The 11,279-nt window shown below is 37.9% G+C and overlaps 1 protein-coding gene across 3 annotated transcripts in view; it reads left to right on the forward strand.

Moving 5' to 3' along the window:
• MME (membrane metalloendopeptidase) overlaps positions 1 to 6,394 on the forward strand; it is an 88,227-nt gene extending 81,833 nt beyond the window's left edge. For 2 of the 3 annotated variants that reach the window (XM_023192252.3, XM_023192253.2), the window contains exon 23: positions 5,156 to 6,103. In XM_023192252.3, coding sequence (XP_023048020.1) covers positions 5,156 to 5,255 — 100 coding nt within the window. In that variant the 3' untranslated portion in view covers positions 5,256 to 6,103. Of the gene's footprint in view, positions 1 to 5,155 lie in introns of all 3 variants that reach the window. The other variant, XM_023192251.3, reaches the window with a different exon arrangement.
• The last annotated feature ends 4,885 nt before the right edge of the window (positions 6,395 to 11,279 follow it).

Raw genomic sequence — 11,279 nt, forward strand, 5'->3', positions numbered from 1 at the left:
AATTAGTTATGCTTTTACTGTTTATTAATTTATTCTGTGGAGCTATTTATTCTTATATCAATTGTGATGCTTTTTGATTTATTTTGGCTTTTTATTAGGGTTTTTCTGTGTGTTTGTTTCTTTCCCAGTTTTCTTTCCTATTATTGTATTGCCTGCCTTTTGTTCCCTAATTCCTCCATTTTGATTAGCTCAGAAAACATGTTGTTAAAATTAAGTGGTATTTAAGCCAAAAACATTTTTCTTTTAGTAGTCTAGAAATTGAATCTATAATTTAAGTATTGACTTCATTTTGGAAATCCAGTTTATGGTTAGCCATCTAAAGTCATTTCAGGGAATGGTTATTATAATATTTATATGTAATCTATAAATATGTTTCTAAAATTATTTAGATGTAATTTTCTACGTAATATGTAAGGGTCTGATAATTTTGTAAAGCAAGTCCAAATAGACAAACTGATTTAAGTGCTTAGATTGCTCAACCTTATCTTCCAGTCAGGAAGAAAGGGCACTTTTTAGAACTGACACCACCAGCAAAGTAAGAAATGTTTTTCAAAGCTTAATTTCTAATATTTTTGAAGGAATATTTTGTCTAGTGTTTTATATAGACATGTTCAACTAATAAGGCTATTTTGTTCCTTCATAACTCTGTAACTTAGCAGGCTAATAAGCCCTCTCTGAAATTCTTCTGTTTCTTCAATTTCCCTTCAATATTAGCGTTGGTTCCTGATATTTTATAGATATCAGTATAGATTTTGGTGAGTTTTGTAGAATTTATATTAGCCCCTCCAATCTTTAGCTGATAACTAGAAATCTATTCCAGCATTTATTTCTTTATGAATGTATAGCAGAACATACACTCATCAATATGACTTTGCTTTGAAAAAAACCATAAAAATTAGTTAATGATGAAGACTGGATAGCTTATTCCTGAATGAAACCAGTTAACTTTGTAGCTAAGTCATTCATTTACAAGAATTAACAAAAGGGTGTCTGAGGACCCATTAGTTGCACACAATAATTCAGAAGTCCAGTTGTAGTATGCAGGAATAGTCAGATAGTATATAAAGTCCATTCTTGGTCACAATGCCAAATCTCTCAGATGTTTTTAATACAAGTAACTGTTTGCCAAGGGAATAAACATCAGCAGTACAATAAGTTATTTTACATAATAAAATAAAAATTTCAAGTAAATCACCTTAAGAAATCATCAATAAAAGCTTTATTATCTTCTGTTATTAGAAACACAACTACACAGTTTTATACAGCATGAAATTCATGTACGTATCTTCTAATAACAGAAGATAATTCATGTAATACGATCTCACTCTTAGAAAAAAGATGTATTTTATTAATAATGTATTCACTTTTCAAAATAGATTATCTAGGCCTGGTACAGTCGCTCACGCCTGTTAATTCCAGCACTTTGGGAGGCCAAGGAGGGAGGATCACTTGAACTCAGGAGTTCAAGACCAACCTGGGTGACATAGTAGGACCTCATCTCTACTAAAAACATGCCTGTAGTCGCAGCTACTTGGGAGGCTGAGGCAGGAGGATCACTTGAACTCAGGAGGTCAAGGCTGCAGTGAGTCATGATCGCACCACTGCACGCCAGCCTGAGTGACAGAGGGAGACCCTATCTCAGAAAAAAATAGATGATCTATTCAAAGATTTGATGTCATAAACACCAAACATTAACTAAGAAAGTAAGTGAAGCCCTAGTGTGTTGTTGACCTATTCAGGATCAAATTAAGTAGAGTCTTTGGATGGAGAGCAGATGGGCAGAATGGGCGTGGAGAGCTGAGTGCACAGCAGGCTGAGTGTTTCTGCAGTGCCCACTCTCCGCAGTGTTATCTGAAGACTTTTCTTTGAGGTGTTTTTCTGTTTGTTGTTTTAACTTAATTTTGAGATTTATAAATATAAATCCTAAAAATACTTTTTAAGAAAAATATAAAATTAAGTAGTGGGTTTGGACATTTTTACTGAAGTACTTGTTCCCATATGATTAAATCTAAGACAGAATCCTTTGGAAAAAAATTAATAAAATAAAAACAAAAACTTGCAGCTCTTCCAATCAATGACTCGTGGCTTACCTGGTCAACCAGGGAGCTTGCTCCCCAGTGTGAGGAATGCCCAGGATGACAGGATGACTGTCTTTAGCCAGTATCTAGGCATCCTGAATTGGGAAGAAGGTTGCATTAATAAATCAAAGCTCCTCTCTAACATAAAGAATCCTTGAGTCCCACACCCTGAAAGACTAAAGACCAACGCAAATTCCTAATTTCTAAGCTCTTTTGATTCCTACGCAGTCACTTTTGACTACATTATAGAAGTGAATTTTTTTTTGGCTTATGAACAATGGAAATTTATTTCTCACGGTTCTGGAGACTGGAAGTCTACCATCAGGGTGCCAGCATGATCGGGTTCTGGTGAGGGCCATCTTCTGGTTTGCAAACTGCAGACTTCTCCTTGTACTCTCACATGGTCCAAAGAGTGAATGTGCTTTTCAATATTTCAGATGTAAGAAATGGACATTTTCTTTTTAATCAAATTAAGCCATACTCTGAGCTCTTAGACTAAGCTAGGAGATGAGCCATTTACTTTCAGTGACTTTTCAATGTACTCTTTCAGGGTTATTCAGGAATCTGAAATCATCACACAGGCATAGAAATTAGAGAATAGCTTCCATCTTCAGTCCACCATGGTCACTGCCGACATCTGTGCAATCCAAATCCTCCCAGTCAGTGGTTCCATTTCCTTCTAATGCTCTTGAGTTCCAGAGCCTCCACTCTTCAGGTCCAGGTTCTCCAACAACCATGTGCCATGCTATCAGAGGGACTCTCAGAGCCGTGCTCAGAGCGGGAAGCATCTCCTTGTCATTCACACAACCTGCCTTTACTGGAACTCACCCCATTCTTGGGAAGGCCAATCATCTCCCTGTCAAATGGACTAACATATAAATTTCCCAGCTTCTGGCTCCACTTCACAACCCCAGGAGATTATTTTCATTTTTAAGACTCCTCTAGGGGTCCTAAAAAACAAACAACTAAAAAAGGTTACATCCTCCAGGAAAGATAGGGGAGTTGTGGTGGAGAGGAATAGAGAAGTTAGTTGATGCATTGATGGGTGACATATTAGAAAGTCAGACTTACAAAAAATCCACATGGATCTCTATTTTCTGGAATGAGGAAACGGAAAGAAAATGCTTTCTTTCTCTTCCTGTTGGTCCATAATATCAAACAAACAAAAGAAACACTAAGTAGTGTTTTTCTTCCTAATGCCCTATTGCTTCTCTACAGGTAATCACTGTGACCAACCAGGTCACAGGTTCATTCATTCAGTATGTACTGAATCCTGTGCTGGACTTTGGGGGCACAGCAGGGAGCAAGACATACACAGTACAGCATCTTCCCTCAGTATCTGTAGGGGATTGGTTCACCCCCTGCAGATACCAAAATTTGTGGATGCTCAACTTCTTGATATAAATGGTGGAGTATTTGCATATAACCTATACACCTTCTCCCTCCTGTACTTTGTCACCTCTAGATTACTTATAATACCTAATACAATGTAAATGCTGTGTAAATATTTGTTATACTGTATTCTTTAGGGATTAATGATAAGGAAAATAAGTCCATACGTGTTCAGTACAGACACAATATTTCTCCCACATATGTTCAGCCACATTTGGTTGAATCCACAGATGTGGAATCAAGGATACAAAGGCTGTATTTTGCCCTCATAGAAATTAGTCTAGTGGGTGTGTCAGGAAGTAAAAAAGGAGAAGAAATCATTGTAAATGTGGTAAGTGCTTTGATAGGGATAGTCCCTGTGAGAGGAGTTAGTTTAGATCGCATTCAAAGAAGGGGTCCAAGGAGGGGATATTTAAGCAAAGGCATGAAGGCTGAGGAGTTAACCATGTACTGACTGCTGAGTAACTTTCCAGGGAGTGGGACCTGCAGGTAGCAGGAGGCCCTGAAGAGGGACAGGGTTTGGCTGGTCTGAGGAATTGAAGGTAGGTCAGCATAGTTTGAGCCTAAGGAGGAACAGGAAGAGAAATGTACCACGAGGAGGCTAGAGAGGAGCCTGGAGCCATCAGGAGGACATTGGAGGCCATGAACAGGAGTGTAAATTTCCTTCAAGTCTATAGAAGGCTTTAAGTAAGAGATTATGGAATCTGATTTAAATTTTAAAGATCATTCTGACTGTGGTGTGGAGAATGGTTGGAGGAGAGAGAAGTGCTAAGATGTACACACAGTAGTACACCTGCCACATAGGGAGAGCCCCATAAATCAAAGTGGACTCACCTGTCACTTATGTCTAGTCCTTGCACCACTCCAGTCCACTTGTCTCTGGGCACCTCCTCCCAACCCAAGCAAGCATGGTGGGCTGGCCTCAGCAGGAAGAGAAGGGAAGGAGGTGGTTCAGGGTTCAGGGTGGGTGTGAAAACATCACCTCTGCATCAATGTACTGACCCATCTCTCCCTCAAATGCTGCTAGGTGCAGATAGTGAACTGGACTGTGTTGTTTTTGCCCACTGGGGTCAGAGATAAGAGGAAAGTGGCATTTTGCCAGCCCTTTCCAGTTATTCAGGCTGAATCCAGTTTCTGATATTTAAGGAGCCCTTTTGGAAAAAGGAAAATAATCCTCTATCAAATCAACAAAAAATATCTATTTAAAGTCTATTATGTTTAAGTCATTATGTGAGCCCTTTCAAGGCATAGTGAGAGGTCATGATTATATTCTTTGACCAAACTCTTATTATAATACAACTCCAAATAACTGCATTTTCAAATGTGAATTATTCATTTGTTTTACAAACACATATAATGCTTATAAATTACTAATTCTCCATGACAACCTTAAGATGCATGTTCTATTGTGCAGACACCAAGGCACAAAGAAGCTTCATAAGCAAGATTCAAGCCATGTAGTCTGTCTCCCAAATCTGTGCTTTTAACTCCTGTACTTTGTTACCTCTCCATTTAAAAATTCTGTTAATGAGAAGGCACTGACTCATTGTACCAGGTTATTTTAAGTTTAACTTTAAACTCCAAATTCATTCACTTGACCTGCAGAGGGAAATGCTGCAGGGCTCCAGTGTGGTATGCACATGAGTATCAAATGCTGATGGTGACTTTTTTTGTTTGTTTCAAAGGATTATTGGGACTTTGCAGAACTCTGCAGAGTTTTCAGAAGCCTTTCACTGCCGCAAGAATTCATACATGAATCCAGAAAAGAAATGCCGGGTTTGGTGATCTTCAAAAGAAGCAGTGCAGCCCTCCGCTAGACTTGCCAACACCACAGAAACAGGGAACTCTCTAACTGAGAGAAAATGGGCCCTAGGGGTCACTGTACTGACTTGGGGGTGATTAACAGAGAGCGGAGCATCACAATAAAATAACATTAGGTTGTTCTAGAAAGGGTGTGGAGGGAGCAAGGGGGTCTGAGGTCTATCAAGTCAATCACTTCTCACTGTGTAAATAATGCTTAATTTCTAAAGATAATGTTACTGTTTATTTCTGTTTATCATATGGTCTACCAGTTTGCTGATGTCCCTAGAAAACAATGCAGAACCTTTGAGGTAGACCAGGATTTCGAATCCAAAGGGAAAAGAAGATGTGGAAGAATACAGTTAGGCACCAGAAGAACAGTAGGTGACACTATAGTTTCAAGCACATTGCCTAACTACTAGTTTTTGCTTTTATTTGCAACATTTACAGTCCTTCGAAACGCTTCCAAAGAATTCTTATACACACTGGGGCCTTGGAGCTTATGCAGTTTTAAACTCATTTTTTGCCATACATCAGTTATTCATTCGGTGATCATTTATTTGAAGCACTCTTAGAGCAAAAAATGAATGTCTAAAATTGTTTTTTGTTGTACCTGCTTTGACTGATACTGAGGTTCTTAAGGCTTCCTGCAATTTTCTAAGCAATTTCTTGCTCTCTCTATCCTCAAAACTTGGTATTTTTAAGAGATTTATATAAATGTAAAAATAATAATTTTTATATTTAATTATTAACTACATTTATGAGTAACTGTTATTATAGGTAATCAATGAATATTGAAGTTTCAGCTTAAAATAAATAGTTGTGAACCAAGATCTGTAAAGTGATATGCAGATGAAAATTTGAGACTACTTAAACTTATAAATCATATTGATGAAAAGCTTTTAGCACAAACTTTAGGGTAAAAATTGCCATTGGACAGTTGTCTAGAGATATATATACTTGTGGTTTTCAAATTGGACTTTCAAAACTAAATCTGTCCCTTAGAGAATCTCTGATAAAAGGGCAAATCTGCATCTATGTAGCTCTGCGTCTCCTGTCTTTTCAGGTTTGTCATTCAAAATATTTTGATAATAAATTGAAATTGTGAACTCATTACTCCCTAAGACTTTGTGACAGCTGTCTAACTTTAGAAGTGCATTTCTGAATAGAAATGGGAGACCTCTGATGGACCTTCTAGAATTCTAAGTCACGAAGAGTTCTAGAAAAGAACTGTTTAGTGTTTGATAGGAATTCATCTTTTGAGGCTTCTATTCCTCTCTTTTGCTGTTCTATTAACTATTTTAGTTTATTACCAGATTAAGATTTTACAAAAGAGGTGCACTTCCAAAATTCTTACTTTTCCTAACAAAAGATGAAAGCAGGGTTTTTCTATCTAAATAATGAGTATTAGTTCCCTGCCTCTTGAAAAATGCCCATTTGCCTTTAAAAAAAAGTTACAGAAATACTATAACATAGGTATGTAAATTGCATAAAGCATAAGTATACAGTTCAATAAACTTAACGTTAACTGAACAATGACCCTGTAGCCAGGACCTGTAAGAAACAGAGCAGTACTAGCACTCTAGAAGCACCTCCTTGTCACTTTATTTCTCCCAGAACGAGAACTATCTTGACTTCTAATATCATTCACTAGCTTTGCCTGGTTTTGTCTTTTATATAGATAGAATCAATCAGTATGTATTCTTTTGTGCCTGGCTTCTTTCTCTCAGCCTTAACATTTGTGAGATTCCTCTGTATTGTTGTGCTGATTGTGGATCTCATTCTCATTGCAGAATAATGTTCTATTGTGGGACTTATTACAATTTGTTCGTCCTATTGTTGATGGGCACTTGAGAGCTTTCCAGTTTGGCGCTATTACAAATAGTACAACTATGAATGTACTGCTTGTTACCATCTTACTTGAGCCTTCAATGGACTTATTTCTTCAAGTCCTTCCAAAAAGTATTATAAGCATTGAAATTATAGTTTCAGGCCAACTGTGGATACCCTTACCCTTTCCTCCTTTATCACAACCACCATTATAATGGGTAATTTCAAGTATATTTATATCTGTATTTCCTTAAAGTAAATTTAAAACTTACCTAAGTGATATTTGTAGTTGAAGTAATAGGAGCTTCCAGCTCTAATAAAACAGCTATCTCTTAACTTATATCCATCATGTTAGAGCAGGTGAAGAGCCAGAAGTGAAGAGTGACTAGTACAAATCATAAAAAGCCACTAGACTCTTCACTGTTAGCTTTTTTTTTTTTTAATTATACTTTAAGTTCTAGGGTACATGTGCATAACGTGCAGGTTTGTTACATATGTATACCTGTGCCATGTTGGTGTGCTGCACCCATCAACTCGTCAGCACCCATCAATTCATCATTTATATCAGGTATAACTCCCCAATGCAATCCCTCCCCCCTCCCCCCTCCCCATGATAGGCCCCAGTGTGTGATGTTCCCCTTCCCGAGTCCAAGTGAACTCATTGTTCAGTTCCCACCTATGAGTGAGAACATGCGGTGTTTGGTTTTCTCTTCTTGTGATAGTTTGCTAAGAATGATGGTTTCCAGCTGCATCCATGTCCCTACAAAGGACACAAACTCATCCTTTTTTATGGCTGCATAGTATTCCATGGTGTATATGTGCCACATTTTCTTAATCCAGTCTGTCACTGATGGACATTTGGGTTGATTCCAAGTCTTTGCTATTGTGAATAGTGTTAGCTTTTTAAAATATCAGGCTCGCATCCCTATGAAGGAACAACTCTCCGGTGCCTGGATCCCCTCTGTCTATAAATATAAGATTTTCTGGGCCTAAAGGATAGATCAAAGTCAAAATAGCAGTACCTCCCTATCCCTAACACATCCAGACATCATGAATTTTACATGGTACTCTTGTTGAATTCTATAGGGCCTTCTAATGTCTCTAAAACACTACCTATTCTTTAGAGTTGTCACATCAGATAAGACATATCTCTAATCCCATCCATAAATCCAGTTCTACTATGGCTGAGTTCTGGTCAAAGAAAGAAAGTTTAGAAGCTGAGACACAAAGGACTGGGAGCTGATGAAACTCACAAATGACAGTAGGAAGAAGCTCTCGACAATACCTGTTGGGAAGGAGTCTGCCTCCATGCCACAGTGTTCGAGTGGATTGTAGGTGCAAGGTGGAAAGGATGCTGTCCAAAGAAAAGAGTCCTTGTTCCAGCCCTATTCTGCCAATCCTGACAGGGTGACCTTGGGTATTTGCTGTATTCTTTTGGGCCTCTGCTTCTCTCACCTAAAAAACAAGAGAATTAGATTATATCAGTGGTTCTCAGCAAGAGAAGGAGTATGTATCCAATGCTGCCTTCCCACGAATCTGTCTCCCAGTTATGAACCAGTGAGCAGGATAATCTGAAAACTCCCATTTAAGTGTCTGAGTCGAGTTAGACAAAATTTTAGTCCAAATAACAAGTACCAAAGTTTTATCAAGTTTGGGTCTGTGCTGCTGTTACTATTAACCATTTAAGTGGGGCAAAACCTTGCTAATTTTCTCAAAAGCATTTATCATTCCTGTTGCCACAGATGGAGTACTCAAACTAAAAGATATTTGTTATTTTGGAAAGAAGAAAGACTCTATTCTCGAAGTTTGCTAATCAGAAATTTTTATCAGTTTCAAGTCTCAAAAATACAAAATAAAAACAAACATTTTTAATACTATTGCTTTTATGCCTAGTCAACTCTGTTCCAAACTGCCAACTCCTGTGTAAATCTCTACCCCATTTATGTCTTGAAAAAATATTAAGATTAAATGGAGCTTTTATCTCTGTAATCTTGTACTTCCTGCTAGCTTCAAATTGAATTTTTAGAAAATGAATGATACAAACTTTGTATCCAATATGTCCTTGTTTTCCCCACCCTTTTTCAGAGATCACTGTGATTTTCTGATTGGATTTTTTTTTTCAAAAGTTAAGTGAAATGGGCATCAAATATTATAGGGAGTCACTAGCATAATCAGATGACTTAGGCAAAAGCCAAAAGTAAGTGTCTTTGTCCACAGTCTCTAGGCTGAAGAAGTTGACCATCCGGTTGGTCAGGTGGAGAGAGGCGTCACATCTGGCTGTTGTCAAAGTGGCACATGTTTATCTCATTCTAATCTTTTATCTAACAATGTTTTCTTAATTTCTGCTTCTTTGTATTTTGTATTTCCTCTAAAACAGTGAGAAACACTACTTTCATTTCCAACCTCACAGACAAAATGTTGTGTTTCTGTTTTGCTTGACAAAACAGATCTTCTCAGTTGTACAAAGGAAGTTGGGCAGGAAAATAATCATTGGCTCTTGCCAGAAATAATGATGATTTTCCAACTTGGGAAGTATAGAAAGACTGGAAAGCCTAATGTTTATGATACATTTTTATACTCTGGATTTTCCTTCTACTCAGAAACTAACAATTTTGCAGGTATTAGGCATACTAGCATCCCATTTCACTCTTATAAATGCACTTGATAGAATCTGCAACCTGACATTTATGCTATATCCAGAAAGACAAATGGAGTCAAGTATCTGTATTATCGTTTTACCTTGGTGTAAATCCTTCTTACGTGCTGTGAATGCTCTATGTCCTCTGACATATTGCATCAGAGATGTAATGCTAAGACATATGGCAGCTTTATAATACCAAAGAAATAGGGATTCAAACACTAACTAGGGCTGGGTGCAATGCCTCACACCTGTAATCCTAGCACTTTGGGAGTCTGAGGCAGGAAGATTGCTTGAGCCCAGGAGTTCGAGACCAGCATGGGTAACACAAGGAGACCCCATCTCTACGAAAAGTAAAATACAAAATTAGCCAGGCATAGTGGCACATGCCTGTGGCCCCAGCTACTCAAGAGGCTGAGGTGGAAGGATCACTTAAGCCCAGGAGGTCAAAGCTGTAATGAGCCGTGATTATGCCACTGCACTCCAGCCTAGACAACAGAAAGCCAGAAAACCTAACCAGCAGAAAATATTTAGATGTAGTAAGTGAAAATACAAAAAGGGCACAATGTTGAGTATGCATTATCATATCAACTATGTTAAAATATTATTCCATAGAAAAAGAGTTGGAAGAATATATGCCAAAAATTAACCGGGGCTATCTCTGGGTTGTAGTATTATAAGTGGTTCTTATTTTCCTTTTTTGGTTTTCTACATTTTAAGTTTTTCTGTAATAGGAAAATGTTACTCCTAAAAAGTCATTTTTAGAATGTTATTTGGAAGGAAAAAGAAAAGGAATATGAAAGGGAGGGAAGTGAGGGGGAAATTGACCCAAAAAGTAAAATAAAACTTCCCTGAATAAAAGGGTTGTTCATTCTTTAAGGACCTATTCAGTTTGATGTCTCAGGCAACTTAGACCCAAGAACCTGGTGAAATAGATTTTGGTCAAGAGACTGCTGCCCCCAGGACAGGCCAGATCTGTTTACAAAGTGACTTTGACATACACTGTATAACACAGAATGGAGGAAGTTGCTGGACCTTCCTCTGATAGTTAAAGTGCTTCTGTGAGAACAAAGCATGTAATCTAGAGGAGGTTTTGGGCTTTTTCTAAAAATGCTAAAAGGTTGACTGATCCACCACCTTCTCCCACCTGGTCCTTCACACCTCCCCAACACACCCAAAACCCCAGCATTTGCCAAACCCTGACCCAGATGAGGATACAGTGTATGGCTGTAAAACACAAACTGGTAGATTATGCAGTAATTAGTCTAAATGATTCACCTGGTGGTCAGCTGCTAAAATTTAGAGGTTGAATAGGGAGGAAACAACGGGATACAGCCAATCCCAGGTGACTCACTGCTTAAATATGCTTAAATTTGATAAGACTTTAGTTGCAAATGTGAAAGTCAAAATCACGCTAAAAAAGCCAAAACTAGAGTTTTTTTGACCCGCCTTACCAAATATGGGGTGAGCGTGAGTAACTGGGCCTTCTTTCCCTGTCTACTTTATTGTTGCAGACTTGCTTTCTCAAGTAAAGTCATGAT

Source organism: Piliocolobus tephrosceles, chromosome 2 (genome assembly GCF_002776525.5).
Source record: "Piliocolobus tephrosceles isolate RC106 chromosome 2, ASM277652v3, whole genome shotgun sequence".
In the NCBI taxonomy this organism is placed as follows: domain Eukaryota; kingdom Metazoa; phylum Chordata; class Mammalia; order Primates; family Cercopithecidae; genus Piliocolobus; species Piliocolobus tephrosceles.